At 39.6% G+C, this 19,111-nt stretch overlaps 1 protein-coding gene across 1 annotated transcript in view; it reads right to left on the bottom strand.

The window, feature by feature from the left end:
• Positions 1–19,111, bottom strand: part of RYR3 (ryanodine receptor 3) — a 691,732-nt gene that overhangs the window by 435,681 nt on the left and 236,940 nt on the right. The window contains exon 3 of the mRNA XM_060175180.1: positions 12,589–12,696. Coding sequence (XP_060031163.1) covers positions 12,589–12,696 — 108 coding nt within the window. The remainder of the gene's footprint in view (positions 1–12,588; positions 12,697–19,111) is intronic.

Raw genomic sequence — 19,111 nt, 5'->3', positions numbered from 1 at the left:
CAATATGCTAAGTAGCTCCTAAATGTCCACAGCAAGAATGACAAGAACTCCAGGACTTGTGTAACATTAGCAAAGCTAAGTGTTATCACAGTTGCAGAAACAATGTTATCATCACACAGGCACATGAGTTCTATACATGAGGCACTGGATTTAGAACAGTTTTCACCAAAGATAAGGTAATTGTTCCACTAAAGCAGAAGCACTGTATTTGGAAAGGGAACCTCTGCTAGAGTCTGAAGCTCTAAAAATTCATTCTGTGGGTCTTTCACTTGAAAATGCTTTACTTAGGCTAGGGATAAATGTAAAAAGCTAGTTAATTTTAATGGTGATTCTTAACTGCTGGAATTGTCATTTGACTCTTCTGCTGGCTCACTTAGGGACTGCCACATGAGGAAGGTCCAATAGGGAACTAGCTTTTTCCATTTTTATTATGAATTCCAGTCTTCTGGGAGAGCAGAGCTGGAGTTACATAATAGCAATGGGAGAGGCTGGGAAGCACTGGGAAGCAGGATTAAGGCAAGGCTGCACACTTCTACCTGCCAGCTCATCAGGCACAGACCTATGGCCACAGGCCAGCTAGATGATCTTCATAAGATACAAAGAGTCTAAAAAATAATTTTTAATATCTTGAAGGAAGACAAAAACAAAAACAAGCAAACAAAATAAAAAATAAACAGTCCTCAGGAATGTTATTCTCCTGATTGCAGAGCAGCAGTTTAACAAACTGCTTGGCAACAGATTTATAAGTGTGCAGCCACCTCTAATTCCATGAGATTGAGCTGTGCACAGTGCACTGGTGTGGTTTTGAATTGCAGAGACACAAAGAATGGAAATCTGCCCTGGACAATCACAAGTGAAAGGCCCAGTTCATTACAAATACAACTGGAGTCAGCTGTCCATGCAAAGTACATGTAGATCAAACGTGTGAGTCACATACCCATTCCGAGAGGTCACTGAGCTAGCAAGATAAAAGAACAAAAGAGTAAATGGATATTTTAGAGCACACAGGTCTTGCTAAAAGCTTTCAAGTAGAATGAAGAGTCCTCAGATGGTCACTACAATAAAGAAACACAGCAAGAAGGATAATAGGACTGGGGGTTCCTACCTGCTGCTCATTTGTGACTTTAGCTGCAAATTGACAGTGACACTGGTTATAAAGGATTGCTTCTTTCCTGCCAGTAAGTAGGTGATGCCATAGGGAGACCAACAAGCAAGCAACATGCATACTGTGGTCTAAATTTCTCTGTGGTGATTTTTAATAACCCCTTTTATTTAAAAAGTTCACCCAAGGAAAATGGTCAATACCCACATTAGACAGTTTTCTTGGCACTACTTTCAACAATCAATTTTTACTTGTAAGAGGTACTTGCTTACCATGAAATAAGATCTTCTCGATGACATGCTTAACTACATGTTATAAAAAAAAAACCAGCTCAAACGTGAGTTATGAGTTTCTATATTCTTATAAATCTCAGCAGTCAGGGAAGCACAAACATCCATTATGTCAGCACACAATCCCAGTATCCTAGCATGAGATAGGATGTGGAAGTGATGGATGAGAAACAGGAAATATGTTTAACGACAACTTGAAAAACCACACTAAAAGTTTGGGCTGGAGGCTTTTGATTATTGCTTAGTATCTGAAAAGAAAACATCTGGCTCTTTGAAGAATAAAATTCTATTGGTACTACAGATTCGATCTCATGTTCCCTCATAAGAAAACCAAAAGAAGATTCAGGTTTCAACAAAAATGTTGAGGTGATGGAGTCATTACTCAGTGCTTTAGGGTTGCTGTTTTGGATGGAGTTGGAAAAACCTGAGCACAACAAAGCAAGAAAGAGAATAAACATAGGAAGCAGAGTCTCAGGAATAAAGGCTGATACAAATAACCTCATAGTTCCACAGGTCCAATGGGTGATGGGCTATTGTGAATAGGAAACAGTCATGGAAGTGAGATGGAGATTGTCTAGTTTAGCTTGGTGCATGACAACCATCAAAGAAAAAAGATAGCTGTTTTGCATTTAAGTGAAGTCCTTGCTTAAAGATAGTGAGATAGACTAGATGTTGTAAGAGATTTTTCCTCAGTGAAGCTGTCAGGTGGTGGCCATGTCAGGACTAACCCCAAAACCTGCCTTGTCACTAAAACAAGCTTCCTCCATAACCAGGCCTGGAAGGTAAGCCCTAACACAGGGCAGCCTTTCAAGAGAAGTTTTCAACATAACACTTTGGTATATAATAATAACCTCACCAACCAGATTCAGTTGTTATTTTGGAGTATGCAAATATTTTTTTAATGTTTATGAATGACCAACTGTAGGTTTTAAAAGGGAAAATTTCCTAGGACCAGAAGAAAGTTTACCAGGTAGAGTGAAAACCTTACCATGAAGGAGGCTCTAGGCTCAAGGTCCCAGCACTACATGGGAACAACATGGATGGTGAAGTAGCACTGTGGTGCCTCACCTCTTTATGTATCTGTCTCTCCCTATTTCTACTAAAAAATAAAGAATAAAAGCAAGCCTGGAGTGATTATATGCCAGGTGTGAATATGCTAGGCCCTGGTACCACATTAAAAAAAGGAAGAGAAGGGGACCAGGTGGAGTTAAGCACACATATTACTAAGGTGGGAACCCCTGTTCCCACCTGCATAGGAGACATTTCACAAGTGATGAAGTAGGTCTGCATGTCTCCCACCCCTAACTTCCCCTTTTCTCTCACCTTCTCTCTGTTCTATATAATAACAGTGATAATAACAGTGATAATTCTAGAAAAGCAGAATAATATATAATATTCTGTTCTATATAATAACAGTGATAATAACAGTATTTTTAAAAGGTTGCTAGGAGTGGTGGATTTGTAGTGCTGGCACTAAGATCCAACAATAACCCTGGTGGCAATAAAAACAGAAAAGAGGAGCTAGTTAAGCACAGATATCACCATCCTCAAGGAACCAGGTTCCAGCCCCTGTTCCCCACCAGCAGTGGGTACACTTCAGGAGAGGAGCAGAAGCAGTGAAGCAGGCCTACAGGTGTCTATCTTTCTCTCTACCTCTCTGTCTCCCCACTGCTCTGAATTTCTCTCTGTACTGTCAAGTAAAAAACAGAAAGAAAAAAAAAAGGTAAAAATAGCTACCAGGAGCAGTGGATTTGTCATGCAGGCACTGAGCTGCAGCGATCTCTGGTGAAAGAAAAAAACAAAAAGGAATAGAAGGCTATATAGTAAACATCCAAAGTCAAAATGCTGTTTTTCAAGCTTTAAAGTAAGTTATGAATGCAACAAGGTATTATTCTGCTTTTCTAGAATAGGGGTGGTAAGGGCAACATCCCCAGTCAAAGAATGGCTTGGCAGGCAGTATAACTGAGGTGATACATATGGGCAGGCCTGAGGACTTACATTACAATATATGTCTTTCTTAAAAAAAAAAATGTAGGGGGCTGGGCAGTAGTGCAACGGGTTATAGTGGGCATGGCACAAAGCGCAAGGACTGGTGTAAGGATGCCATTTCTAGACCCCGGCTCCACACCTGCATGGGGGTTGCTTCACAAGCAGTGAAGCAGGTCTTCAGGTGTCTGTCTCTCCCTGTCTCTGTCTTCCCCTACTCTCTTGATTTCTCTCTGTGCTATCTCACAACAACAAAAGCTATGACAAAAATAACAATAAAAACAACAAGTGCAATAACAAGGGCAAGAAAAATTGGAAAAATGGCCTCCAGGAGTAGAGGATTCATAGTATAGGCACCAAGCCCCAGCAATAACCCTGGAGGCAAAAAAAAAAAATGTAGTATTTAAAAATATCAGTGACAATAGAGTAGGAAAGCTTCCAATGGAGGGGATGGTGGTGGAATTGTGTGGAATTATTCCTATCTTATCTATGGTCCTGTCAATAATTATTAAATCAACAACAACAACAAAAATAATAATAATCTAAATAACGTCAGTAAGGGGACCAGCTGGTGGTACAATGGGTTAAACATACATGGCAAGAAGCACAAGGACCAAAGGATCCTGGTTCAAGTCCCTGGTTCCCCACCTGCAGAGAGGTCGATTCCCAAGCAGTGAAGCAGGTCTGTAGGTGTCTGTCTTTCTCTCCCCCTCTGTGACTTCCCCTCCCCTCTCAATTTCTCTCTGTTCAATCCAACAGCAACTGCCATGATGAGAACAGTAACAATAACGGCAACGAGGGCAAAAAAAAAAAAAATGGCCTTGAGGAGTAGTGGATTCATAGTGCAGGCACTAAGCCCTGGTGATAACCCTGGAGACAAAAAACAAACAAACAAACAAACAAACAAACAAACAAACCAGTGAGAATGAAGCTTATTTAGAACCGAAGACAGAAATCTTCTATCAGTTTGGTGCCTCAAAATTTACGTGCCCACAAATTCGAACTCTGACTCCTCTCTAGTCATGAGGTACACAAACCCCTTAGATTGATAGGATATATCTGAATAACATTGGGTTCTTTTCTCTTCTATAATATAAAATGATGATGGAAACTCAGGTCCTGAGAATAAAGAATCAAGGATCTCACTAACCTTTTTCATTATAGATGAAATCACATAGGATCTTTATCTCCAGGCATAGTAGAGCTCAGGCTTTACTCAAGGAGTCCCTAACTCCTCCTCATCTCTTCTAATCTGTCCATTACTCACAACATGAGAGTAAATGCATCTGCAATTGATTTTTTCCTAGTGGTACTGTCACCCATCTGTGACTACATTCTATGATATATAGGATGAGAATGTCCTGACCTTGACTGTCAGGTGAGTATCCCATGATGGGTTTTATAATGACCATCCAAGGAATACAGTTCAATGTAAGGCTCTATCTCACTGGCTGTTTACAAAGTCACATGTTACCAGGAGACAACCCCTAACTTCTCAGAAGGCCTGAGGACATTGCACTTGAAAATGATAAATATGGCATAGTAACTTGGAAACAAAAGCTGGCATGAGCTCCAAAAAGAAGCAGCTTACAACCTGGGATTGTCTGGATAGGGTAGGATACTGAGGTGAACAAGTAAAAGGGTGAACAAGGGGTGGTCAGGGTGACACCATAAAAGAGTCCTATAACCCACTCTTGGGTTGGCAAACAGAGGACAAAAGGACAAAGAAAGGAAAATCTTTGGCTTGATTATTTCTGAACGCATCCCTCCCCACCACCCCAGAACCAGCCCCCAGGGGCTGGACAGCCACTCCTAGCAGGCTTCCCGCTGAGCTATTTTCTTTGCCAAGATTACTGGCTCACCAGGAGTGTCATTCCAAACCTTTTTCTTTTTGTTTTCCTTCTCTTTTTGACTGGAGCTGGAGCTCTATTTGACTGATAAAATACCTGACCAATCAGAGCCTCAGCACTGCCTGGGAAAGACGACCTGGAGGCTTTTTTTTTTAGATACTTCTTATAATTGTCTGCGTTTGCTCAGGCTGCCTGCAGCCAATCCAGAGCTGTCCAAGCAGCAGACTGACTGTTAGGGTTTTTCACCCTATTTTATTTTATTATTACTATTATTATATATGCGTGTCCCTTTTCCCTCCTCCTTCTTCAGGTTGACTGTTGAACTGTTGTTTTTTCCATTGATAGGTGAGAGGAACTTTTTTCTCTCTCCCTTTTCCCTCCACTCTTCTTTTTCTCTCCTCCTAACTACTTCAAAAACAAACAAACAAACAAAAACAACAAAAAACAACAGTTAAAGGAGGCAACCATCACCAGGCCTGCCCTGAAAGAGGTTCTAAAAGACCTCCTATTGACATCACCATAATACTTGCCATATATCAGAGCAAATAAAAAAATTGTTGAATAATGGCACTAAAATACACTAAATCCATAATATCAATAAATGTCAATGGCTTAAAAGGCACATCCATTAAAAGGCACAGAGTGGGAGGATGGATCAAAAAACACAACCCAACCATATGCTGCTTGCAAAAATCCCACCTTACCAAACTAGACACAGACTTAAAGTGAAAGGATGGAAAATGGAAAACTATCATACAGGCTAATAGACCACAAAAAGGGGCACGAATAGCCATTCTCATCTCTGACACAATAGACTTTAAATTAAATAAAGTAATAAAAGATAGGCAAGGCCATTACATAATGATTAGAGGATCAATCAATCAAGAAGATTTAACAATTATTAAACATCTATGTACCCAAGGAGGGACCATCTAAATACATCAAACACCTACTGAAATAACTACAAACATACATCAATAGTAATACAATAATAGTGGGAGACTTTAACACCCCACTCTCTCACTTAGATCAACAAAGCAGAGAATCAATAAAGAAATGAGAGAATTAAATGAAGATATGGACAGACTAGACCTCCTGGACATTTTCAGAGTTCTTCACCCCCCAAAACAGGAAAATGATAAATATGCCATACTGTACATATTTGTATTTCTAGCAACTGTGCAGTGTGGAGCAGTCCTACTTTAAAGACAGGTACAAATAAGCCCAAGTCTCTTTTACATGGTAGTGGGGACATCATATAAGTATAAAGGGAACTCAAATGACACCTTTCTGTGAGCATATCTGTGACAAGACATGCCTGTGACAAGCACTGCCTTTACAGGTCACACTTCCCAATTGAGGTTAGAATGCTGATGGTATTTGAGCCTGCTAGATATCTTAGCATCTGAAGCCAAAAGCCAGTCATGATCTTGTGTGTCCTTAGGCATTTAAAAAAATATAATATCAACTTAGCAAGCATCACATTGGTTCCATTTACATGGATAGTTGACCCTTTAAAAAAAATTATCTTTATTGGATAGAGACAGCAAGAAATTGAGAGGGTAGGGGAGATAGAGAGGGAGAGAGAAAGAGAGACACCTGCAGCACTGCTTCACCACTTGCAAAGCTTTTCCCCTGCTGGTGGGAACCAGGGGCTCAAACCCGGGTCCTTGAGCACTGTAACATGCTCAATCAGGTGCTCCACCACCCGGCCCTGATATTTCACCCTTTTAAAAACATATTTTACTTATTTATTTTAATGAGAGAAATACAAAGAGTGGTAGGGAGAGAGAGAGAGTGAAAGGAAAAAAGAGACGGGCCAGAGGTGAGCTTATGGTGATGCTGGGTATTGGACCTGGAACTCAGAGCCTCAGGCATGATAGATTTTTGCATATCCCTTATGTTATTTCCTCAGCCCAGATATTTCACCTTCTAATGTCTAAAGACATCAAGTCAATTTTAAGCGAAAATCAAAATCCTTATCACAATGGGGATGGCCAATAATAGTGTTCATTAATTTAACCATTTTAAAACACATTATGCCTATTTGAAGCAATGACGTAACAAACACCTGGCCACAGGGCATGAACTCTGGGAGCCTATGAATATGAGTGCAAGTATCTGTGATGGGAGGAAGTGAGTTAGAGACGAAGAGAGGAACCAGTACTAACATACCCATAGTACAGCCATACCCCCAGGCACTGGTAAGTCCTCACCTCACGTTATCCTCATCCAGGCCTCAGAGGACTGTGTTTTGAAGATTGTGGCCAGTGAGTTACAGAAAGGAGACATCATTTGGCCTTGAAGTCATCTTGTTCAGCACAGCCTGGACTAAAGATACATATACTTGTGTCCAAGACTGACCTCTCTAAAATGCTGCTTGTTTTTTTTATCCAATGCCATCTCAACAGGATGAGAGGAATTGGGGTCTCAGAGGAAGAAGGTGACACCTCTTTTAGCCTTCTATCCTACTAAAGGTGACTGGGAAGTTCACATATCTTGGGTCTAATCAATTGGAAATGTAAAATGTTTTCTTTCACATTTGTATGCAGGGATTTTGTTTCAAAATCCAGTCACTTAATTAGCGATAGTGCCAAACCTCCGCCCCAGAATGAGTTCAGATAGGATTTAGTCGGAGTTAAGGTGATCCAAGGATGAGTTCAGTTTGGGTTGACTCTGAGGAGCACCAAACATCATTTTTTTCTTTTCAGCAAAAAGCTGGGCCCCACGTGCTAGCTGCAGGTAACTCAAGCTGTAGTTGAGGACATTTCAGTAAGAAACTATTGTTGGGGGCCGGGCGGTAGCACACCCACATAGTGCAAATCGGAAGGACTGGCACAAGGATCCTGGTTCGAGTCCCTGGCTTGCCACCTGCAGAAAGGTCACTTCACAAGCGGTGAAGCAGGTCTGCAGGTGTCTGTCTTTCCTTCCTCCTCTCTACCTCCCCTTCCTCTCTCAATTTCTCTCTGTCCCATCCAATAAAAAAATGGGCAAAGGGCCTCTAGGAGCAGTGAATTTGTAGCACACTGAGCCCCAGCGATAACCCTAGAGACAAGAAGGAAAGAAACTATTGTTTAACTGAGTGGGGTGCTGTTATTTTCTTGTGTAATAGGAGCAATTGCTGCATAATTATAAGTTATGCAAAAATACTTCTGCACACTCAGCATGTGAATAAATAAGTCATTTTTTAAAATGTCCAGTTTCTGCATAGTCATGAACAGAGATGCCACACAAGGGACAATTTATAGCTAGAAGGAAAAATTACACTCTTCAAAGCATCCCATTTGGTGGCAGTCACGATCATTAGTGAAAGTCATATCTATTTAAAAGCAGTAAACACCCATTTGCAAATAGAATGGAAGGCCACGCAAAGCAGGCCTCATCCCACTTGAACATTCCCACACTCTCCTTAGAATTATTATGGTCTGTCATGTTAACTCACTTCCTTTTTGTATTTTCCTTCTTTCCCCTTTTCTTCCCTGATGAATATTATCATCTGAAATCAAATTAGCTACTAATAGCCCATGTGCACTGCAATCACTTCAGAAAAGCAAAACAATCAGACTCAAGGGGTTATTGAAAATATCATTTCTCATAATAGAGTCTGAGAGCCCAGATGGAATTGTGAGAACTCCAATAGGATTATAGCAACTGAAACTGCTGTCAGGTAACTATTTAGTGAAGCTGCCTATGAACAGTAAAATTGTAATCACTGGAAAAGAGAACCATCTCCCATCTGTATCCAATTCTCTCAAGCCTGCTGACTGTCAGTGCTAAAAATCTATAGTTAATAATGGCAATTATATGTCAAGAGGGGAAATAACAAATCACTGTATTTTGTTTGGAAAAATAAAGCAAAATATTAAACATCTCATTTCTATAAATAAGAATACTATAGTCCCAAGAGATTAGAAGACTTGTACAACATCACATTAAGGAATGGAAGCTAACTAACTTCAATACAAATATTGCTTTGTTTGAGTCTGTGGTCATAGTCTCTTCTACCTCAAATGAAATACTTCTTAAATATGAATGATTACATTTCAGCTCATAATAAATAGTAGCAGATACTGCAAATGATCTTTATGTTTATGGAGCTTAGTATCCTGTATGGGACATAGGAAAACTAGACTTGCAATTATCATGCAAAATGAGAACAATGGAATTTGTGGCACATTGGAATTTTGCATGTGCCAGAACTCTGATTCTCTCCCATGTTAATTAGTGGGGTTTTTTTTCTTAAAAGAAGAAGAAGGAGGAGGAGGAGAAGGAGAAGGAGGATAAGAAGAAGGAGAAGAAGGAAGAGGAGGAGGAGAAGTAGAAGAAGAAGAAGAAGAAGAAGGAGGAGGAGGAGGAGGAGGAGGAGGAGGAGGAGGAGGAGAAGGAGAAGGAGAAGGAGAAGGAGAAGGAGAAGGAGAAGGAGAAGGAGAAGGAGAAGGAGAAGGAGAAGAAGAAGTCTCTTTCCCTCTCTATTTCTTTTTCCCCTCTCAATTTTTCTCTCTATCTATCCAATAATAAGTAAATAAAGTAATTTTTAGAGAGAGGCAGACTGGGAGTATGGATCGACCAGTCAACACCCATGTTCAGCGGGGAAGCAATTACAGAAGCCAGACCTCCTACCATCTGCAACCCACAACGACCCTGGGTCCATGCTCCCAGAGAATGGGAAAGATATTGGGGAGGGGATGGGATATGGAGATTGGGTGGTGGTAATTGTGTGGAGATGTAGCCCCCCATCCTATGATTTTGTTAATGTTTCCTTTCTTAAATAAATTAATTAATTTAAAAAAAGAAAAGAAAAAAAAGTATATTTTGTTGAGCAGGCATCAAGCCCCAGCAATATCCCTGGTGGCAAAAATGAATAAAAAAGAAAAAGACAAAGACAAAGAAAGAAAGAAAGAAAGAAAGAGAGAGAGAGAGAGAGAGAAAGAAAGAAAGAAAGAAAGAAAGAAAGAAAGAAAGAAAGAAAGAAAGAAAGAAAGAAAGAAAGATACTGACTGTTGCTCAAGGAAGGACACACAGCCCAGACTTTAGGGTTATATAGGTCTCAGTAGGTCTAAAAGCGACACTAGACTTTTCAAGGAAAGGTAGAGATTACCTAAGGTTTAGGAAAAAGAGGAAAGAATTACTTTGACTGGAAGGAATAACTGGTGCACATGGCTAGAGGCAAAGGAACTATCTTATTGGATGAAGTGAAAGGGACTCAATTTGGTTAGAATACTAAGTAAGGATGTGGTAAAAGATAAGGTTAAAGAGGTGAGCAGTGGTCACCAAGTCCTGATGGGCTTGAGCTTTAATTTTAAAAAAATCAAGAATTTATCATAAGAAAATGAGAAGATATGGGACTTTAAAATAGAAATTATAATGACTGAGTTTACATTTTAGAAAAATATGAGAAAATGACAAGTGTGTGTGTGTGTGTGTGTGTGTGTGTGTACAGAAAGAAATAAAGCAGTTAGGCTATTGCAGTAATTCAGAAGATAGAAGCTAGTCATTTAACATAGTACCTAGTGGGAGTATCAAGAGATAGTTTCATTTGAGATCTTCAGGCTTCAGGATTAAAATACTTGCTAAGTGGCTATAAATGAAAGTGAGTCATTAGGTAGATAACAGACACTCAAAAATAATCTGTAACCTATATCATGAAGGGCAGATACAATTGATGGTGATGACATGAAAAAAGGAACCCTTGTAATACTTTTGGTGGAAATGGAAATTGATCCAGCTCCTATGAAAAATAGTGCGGGGATTTCTAAAAATTATTTGAAATAGAACTACAATAGCTCCAGTAGTTCATTCCTAGATACATAGCCGAAGTTCACAAATTCACTGATCCAGACATATATACACATTTCTGTTCATTGCACTGCCAAGATATAAGCAACAACCTAAGTGCCTCATGAGAGATGAGTGGACAAAGAAGATGCGGCATATGTACACAATAGAATACTCCTTTGTTATAAAGAAGAGTGAGGCCTTGCCATTTAGTACAACATGGTTGGAGCTGGAAATGGTCATGTTATAGAAAGTAAGTCAGAAGAAAAAAGACAAATACCAGGAAAATTCACTTATCTTTAGGATGTGAAGAAACAAAGGAAAGGAACAAAGTCAATTAAAACCAAGCCATTAACTTTGGACCACAGAACTGAGGTTACCAAAAGATGAGGTGAGTTGAAATGGGGGTTAAGGGTCCAGTGGATTACAACAGAGGGATATTGGCACTTTGATCATGGGTACTGCGTAGTGACACATACTTTGAAGAGGTGTGCAGCTGGACCCTGAAATTATTTTTCTTTTCTAAATTCTTTTACTGTGGATGTAACATGGATTTACAGTATTATAAAATTTTAGGAGTTTCACAAGTATATATCTATATATAAAACTCACCATACATGTCACCAAAGTTCCCATGTCATCACATCAAGAGATCACTCTCTGTATCTTTTCCCAATTTTCTCTTTAACACCCACCAGAGATTTTGTGGAGTTGTATATTCAATTTAGTTATTGCTATTTATTATCCACAAGTTCCCTCATTTTATTTTCCTATAGTCCACATACAAGTGAAGTCATCCAGTAGCTGTGTTTCACCTCTTATTTAACTTAGGCAGAGTCACCAACTCAACTCAATCTATCTTGTTCAGTTTTATTCAAATGGCCAATTCAGTCCTGTTCAAAAGAAGCCCCAGCTCCATTCAGTTTGTCCCAACAGGCATGATGCCACATTTTAAATGAGTTTTTGACATGTGTGTAAATCCTTTCAAAAAAAACCAAGTGATTATGAGAACACAAAAAGTTCTATAGAAGAATACTATTTCAATTAAAGAAAACAGTTATTCTGAAGTGTCTTGCCAAAATCTTGCCTGGGAGGCCATCTTACATACTAGCAACAGAACATCATCACTGTAAGTGACTAGGGACAATTTTACTGGCAATAGAAATTCTAGACAGATTTGTATTTTCTCACCATTGTGGAATTCTGGGCACAAGTCATATTCTTCTGTAACCTGGGTGTGTGCTCCATAATACTTTGATGAGGCTATCTCAAGAAATAAATAAGGGCATGCTTAGCAGACACCCTGCATCTCAAAGCCAGGTCAGCCTCTTCATTTCTCAGAGGCTATAGCTTAGGAAAGGGGAGTATCATCAATGTCTTGTGCCTAGCTCAGAGACAATTTTTGGATCCAAAGAAAAAAGGAATTAAACTGGGTGTGTGTATAAGGAGGGGGAGGGGCATTTATATTTCTCTACCAGTCATCTAAAGGACACAAAAGTTTTCTAGTTCAAAGCCGGAGGAATGAAATTCACGTTTGGTCTACTGTAGGTCTCAATCTCACTTAAAGGATAATTTAGGTACTCACCCCTTCACCGCCATTTTCAACAGTGTTGGCTAGCATTTCTTGCAGTGCTCTGACAGAGAGGGACTGTTCCAGCACAAAGTTGCAGACGCAGAGATCTGGAGGGACAAACTGTAGAAATAAAACCAGAATGAGGACAGCTACACGTAGCAGTTGTGGCGGGGGGTGGGAAGGGGGATCAGTTATGCAGTAATAGTGCAAGGGCCAAGAATCTCTGAAACAAAGGGATAACACAGTGAATGAATAAGGTATAACAGAAGGACGAGTCTTATTCAACTTGAGATGCATTTCATTCTGGAGCCCAGAGGGTAAAAACAAAAGCCCTAAGTCTGAATCGGATAGTCACCAAGATGTTGGACTCAACCCGAGTGTTTGCTGGTGGCTCATATGGTAGTAATGCTCATACACTGAGCATTGCTGAGGAAAGGGAAGCAGGGCAGATTCTGACTGGGAACAAAGAAAGAAAACTACTGGGGTCTGATCTACAATAAGTTGCTAATGGACAGGTCAGAATGTGACTCTAGATAACCATCACCAGTATAAGCTAATCAGTAAGAAACCCTAGATATTGCAGTGTACAAAGAAAGCAAGGTAGTAGAAGGATTGATAGGGCTGGAGAGACAACATTAATGGTTCTGAAAAAGAGTTTCATGCCTGAGGCTACAAGTTCTCAGTTTCAATCCCTAGCACTACCATAAACCAAATATGAGCAGTGTTTTTGTCTATCTCTTTATCTCTCTCATTATAGTAAATAAAAAATTAAAAGAAGAATTTAGAGGTATGTGTCTATAGCTCTCAACAAAGCAATGTCAAAGGACTCTAAGGATTCAGGGGGTTGGAGACTGTAGCACCAGTTCCCATGTGAGAGACCCCATTATTCAATACCCTAGTCCCCACCTATGGAGGGGGAGGGATATTCATGAACAGTGGAGCATTGTTGAAGGCATCTACCTCCCTATCATCACAGGAATGAAAAAAAAAAATAGAAAACAACTGCTGGAAACGGTGGAACCATGAAGGCCCTAAGCCCTAGCAATAAACCTGGTAGCAAAACAAACAAGCAAAAAAAAAAAAAAAAAAGGAACGAACAAATTGATAACCCTTAGAGCTGTATTTCTAATCTACTATATGCTCAGTCAACATCATGACAGTAAGACCTGTTTCTGTAACATTTCTCAGTAACGGTTGAGACAGACTTATCTGCATCCTAACTAGTGATAGTCAATGATGACTGAGAAGTTTCCTCACGATAAGTGTGTCTCTTTTTTTTTTTTAATAATTTATTTCTTTATTGGGGAATTAATGTTTTACATTCAACAGTAAATACAATAGTTTGTACATGCATAACATTCCCCAGATTTCCATTTAACAATACAACCCCCACTATGTCATTCATCATCTTTCATGGACCTGTATTCTCCCCACCCACCCACGCACCCCAGAGTCTTTTACTTTGGTGTAATACTCCAATTCCATTTCAGGTTCGACTTGTATTTTCTTTTCTAATCTTGTTTTTCAACTTCGGCCTGAGAGTGAGATCATCCCATATTCATCCTTCAGTTTCTGACTTATTTCACTCAACATGATTTTTTCAAGGTCCATCCAAGATCGGCTGAAAACGGTGAAGTCACCATTTTTTACAGCTGAGTAGTATTCCATTGTGTATATATACCACAACTTGCTCAGCCACTCATATGTTGTTGGACACCTGGGTTGCTTCCAGGTTTTGGCTATTACAAATTGTGCTGCCAAGAACATATGTGTACACAGATCTTTTTGGATGGATGTGTTTGGTTCCTTAGGATATATCCCCAGGAGGGGAATTGCAGGGTCATAGGGTAGATCCATTTCTAGCCTTCTGAGAGTTCTCCAGACTGTTCTCCACAGAGGTTGGACCAATTGACATTCCCACCAGCAGTGCAGGAGGGTTCCTTTGACCCCACACCCTCTCCAGCATTTGCTGCTGTTACCTTTTCTGATGTATGACATTCTCACAGGAGTGAAGTGATATCTCATTGTTGTCTTTATTTGCATTTCTCTGACAATCAGAGTCTTGGAGCATTTTTTCATGTGTTTCTCGGCCTTTTTGGATCTCTTCTGTGGTGAATATTAATGTTCCGCATATGTTAGCTCATTTAATACTTTAGTCCTACAACACAGTGCATATTTATTTATTTATTTATTTATTCCCTTTTGTTGCCCTTGTTGTTTTATTGGTGTAGTTATTGTTGTTGTCGTTGTTGGATAGGATAGAGAGAAATGAAGAAAGGAGGGGGAAGACTGAGGGGGAGAGACAGATAGAGAGCTGCAGACTTGCTTCACCGCTTGTGAAGCAACTCCCCTGCAGGTGGGGAACCAGGGCTCAAACCAAGATCCCTAAATTGGTCCCTGAGCTTTGAGCCACCTGCGCTTAACCTGCTGCGCTACAGCCCGACTCCCCAACACAGTGCATTTTAATATTCCAGCTATGGCCAAGGAAATTCAGACAGAGTAGTTATGTCACCTGCACAAGGCCATGGCTTGTGGTTAGTCTGGATTAAAATGTAGTTATCCTGTCTTCAAAAACCTAACATTTACTTAGCTTTGCACTGCTTTTGCCACTAATGAAAGAACTAAAGCCTCTTTTTACAACTAGAGTTAGATATTTAATACCACATATATGTCAAACACTGCACACTATTCAGAGTTGCAATGAATGCAAAAAAAAAAAACACTGCTTTTCAGGAATTTATAATCCAGTTTCACAATATTCTGTTTCCTCTGGGAATACAGCTTATAATCACCTTGTGTGTCAAGCCTGTGTTTCCACCCTGCGATGAGCAGCACGCTGACATCATAAGAATAAGCGGCACGAGGGCCAGAATCCACTGACAGCTATGTCTAATATTCTGAGACAGGTAAAGCTTGTTTCCATGGAGTTACAATTTGAAAGAGCAAGATTGCTTCTAAGGAGTAGATGATCTTTCTGATCTTGACTTTTCATTTAAAAAGAAATATAATGAAATTGGCTATGTTTAATATCTCTCTAATTTCCAAGTGTCTATATGTTCATCACTCTCCCTGACCCCACCAACCTCAATGGCCTCAAAAGCAATATGAAGTCCTACTTGCTAATACTTGCATTTATTAGATTAAAAAAATGAGAGAAGCTAATCCTATCCAAAAGGCTAGTTACCTACGAGTGATTTATATCCTGAGTACTTACTTAAATATCTTTTCCACTTAAAGTGTCTCAGTAGCCAGGGATCCTAAAAACTTAGTCTTCCTCAGATTCTGATTCTATAGCAACTTGATCAGTTTTCAAAAAGAAGTAGCCAAGAAGAAACTAATACAAGGAGACAACAACTTTTATTTCCCATGCTGCTTGTCTTGTCTTCAACGTATCTTCTTGCTACAGGTAATTAACTCATTTGTATGACATTTGAGCAAGTAGACAGCTGGCAATGAAGGACAGAACTTTCCATCCAGGAAGTGATTTTAGAACAGATGAAACCATTGTATGGGACATATGATATTGTGGCAAAGCTTTCCCTTGACAACTTTTATGCCATAAACATATCTTCCAATTCAATCTCTCAAAATATGATGCTATCTCAGTTTGCAGAGGTAGTTCCTTCTTTTTCTACCTGGCTAGATCTTACGTCACCAGAACAAGGAGAAAAAGGCAAGAAGTAGCAGCATTTGAGCATTTTTTCCCCTTTATCCACACTATCAAGAGCACACCATTTGGTTTTTCTTTTTTGTCTTTTTCCTTCTTTTTATTCAGAAAGATATGCAGCTATTTTTGGACATTTTTCAGTGTTTCAGTCTAAAAATATTTATTTTTATGAGGATGAGCCATCAGAGCACTATTCAGCTACATATATATATATATATATATATATATATATATATATATATATTGATGCTGGGGTCCAAAGGGGAGGCCCCAGGGCCTACAGGCATGCAAATCCCATATTCCAACACTGAGATATATCTCCCTGGTACTTCAATGATGTCTTATGGTTAATCAAATGACTGAATCCAACTTTTACATGAACCCTATTTCATCTACTCTCCTTAATATACAAATGTCAGTGTATTTTACTGTTGACTGAAAACCATAAAAAAATAAAAAGAAGGGTCAGCAGTTCAAGAGATGGCAAAGTGAATAAAGTGTTGGACTGTAAAGCATGAGGTTCCAAGTTCAATACCTGGCAAAGCATGTACCAATGTGCTTCTGTGCTCTCTCTCCATCTTTCATATATACACACATTTAAATATATATATGGTATGGTGACTAGGGTTATAGCTGAAGCTTGGTGTTTGCACTATGAATAGCCTGGTGACTTTTTTTTCTTTTGTCTTTCTTTTGTTTTTATTAGATATGACAGAGAAATTAAGAGAGGAGGAGGAGATAGAGACAGAGATAGACAGACACCTGCAGACCCACTTCACTGCTTATGTAGGTTCCCCCCTGTGGGTGGGAAGTGGGGGGCTCAAACTCAGATACATCCTTTTTAAAAAGACTAATTTTCACAGGTTCCAGGGCTAGAGATCCCACTCGTAGCCAGCTTTCTTTCCTCCCTGTAATCTGGATTTCTTAGAGAAGGGGCCAAAGAATTCCAATACTATCTTTTTCCACCCTGATGACAGGGACAGAAGGAACACACCTATTGTGTATTCCTTTCTCCTGCAGCTCCTAACGGTCCCCAGGTGATCAGGATTTTAATTATAGGTGGATGTGAGCATGGAAGTCACCATCTTAAACAGAATGCAGTATCTGATACAGAATGTTTTCATCATTCCCACACCATTATTTTTTCCTACTCTAGAATGTGGTACCTGCCTATGCTCAGTGATATTGGCACACCACTTCAAAAGTAAGAAGAATGATATGTCTGCAGTGGCTAGGAAGGAAATAGGGTGAAATGAATGCCTAGAGAACAACAAAATACAACTAGTAAATACAACTTGTAGCATGAATGGTGCATACAACATGGAGTCTGATATCCTTAATTAAGTGCCACCTTCTCCAGGTCTGAGCAAAGGCCACTTTCCCATCAGAGTTAATTTGTCTGCAGCCTAAGAGACCCCCAGAAGGTAGCTCATAGTTTTTGGAGTCTATCCACAGTCAGATACCTGGCAGGCATGGGGTTATACTTGATGAGTTTCAGCATGGAGGACAGAAGGGATCTGTTGACAGCTGCATCAGAAATAGCTCTAAATCACTCTCTCTACCTCTGTCCTTTGCCTGGAGAAGCACTACATTTCTAGATGTCCTACAGAAAACCTTGAGATGGCAGAACCTGAGCTAAACCAGGAAGTAGGTGTTCATTTAACATGTTGGCTTTTTAATGATGTACACTGATATCTCACAGAACATTACAATGTGCAGTTAGTTCAAGAAAATAGCTATTCTTTGAGCAAGGGACAGTCTATGGATCCTCAGGGATCCATAAATCTATCTAACACCTTCCTCACTACACTGCATGTGCTGAATGGATCTAAGAAGGTAAGACTCTGACGTTTCTACTTACACCTAGACCTATGGGGCTTCCATGGAGAGGAAGAGGAGAATCAGCTGCCAGAAAGGACATTTCCATTCTTCTAGTACTCTGTTAACAAGTCAGTTTGGGCCTGTAGAGTTCTTTCTGCCAAGCAGTCCTTTCCCCTGGATTGTAGGCATCTACAACAATCACTGTCTTATTTTTTGCTTTGGGACTAAGCTTTGAATAAAAAGTGCTCCACTCAAACCTTCTTGACCAGGCTCTGTGTCCTGGAAAACTGTCAAGAGTTTGTGACTAGGATTCAGGCAGGTTGCACTGAGTACTCACCTACATGTCTCTCCTGATTATGACACAAGTCCTTTCTGCACATGAGGACCCTACTAGTGCCCTAGTAGTGAGTCCACTTGATTCTCATACAATCATAACTGAAGAATAAACCCTGCAAGTACATCAGTGACTATGAACTAAGAGAATATATAAAGTAATCTCACTTAATAAAAATGGATACATCCTCTGACCCAGCAGTACCACTCTTCTAAGCATATAACTAAAGGACATGGAAGCACTAATTTGAAAAGACATATACACCCTTATATTCATGGCTTTACCATTCACAATTGCCAAAATATGAAAGCAACCTAACTGCCCAACAGCAGGCAACTGGATAAGGAAGCTGTGGGATATATATTCAATGGAACACCATTCTGTTATTAAAAGCAAACAAACACTATTAGATTGCATCATCTGGGACAAAATGGAAGGAATTGGAAGTCATAATTTTAATTTTTTATTTGTAATTAATAGTGGGTTGGAAGATTATAAGATTACAGGGTATAGTTCTATTCTACTCCTAGCAACAAAATTCTGTGTACCCCTCTACCACCTCCCAATGATAACCACCACAGATCTCACAAAGTCTTAAAAGTTTTTCCTCTTACCCTATGGTCTTGTCAATATTTCCATTTAATAATTTTTTTTTTACAAAAAGCAGTTTTTCACTTCTGGGTTTTTTTTTTTGTTTGGTTTTGTTTGTTTTT

This window comes from Erinaceus europaeus, chromosome 16 (assembly GCF_950295315.1).
Source record: "Erinaceus europaeus chromosome 16, mEriEur2.1, whole genome shotgun sequence".
Lineage (NCBI taxonomy): Eukaryota > Metazoa > Chordata > Mammalia > Eulipotyphla > Erinaceidae > Erinaceus > Erinaceus europaeus.
The sequence above is the reverse complement of the archived record's forward strand: the minus strand, read 5'-3'. Positions and strand labels throughout refer to the sequence as shown.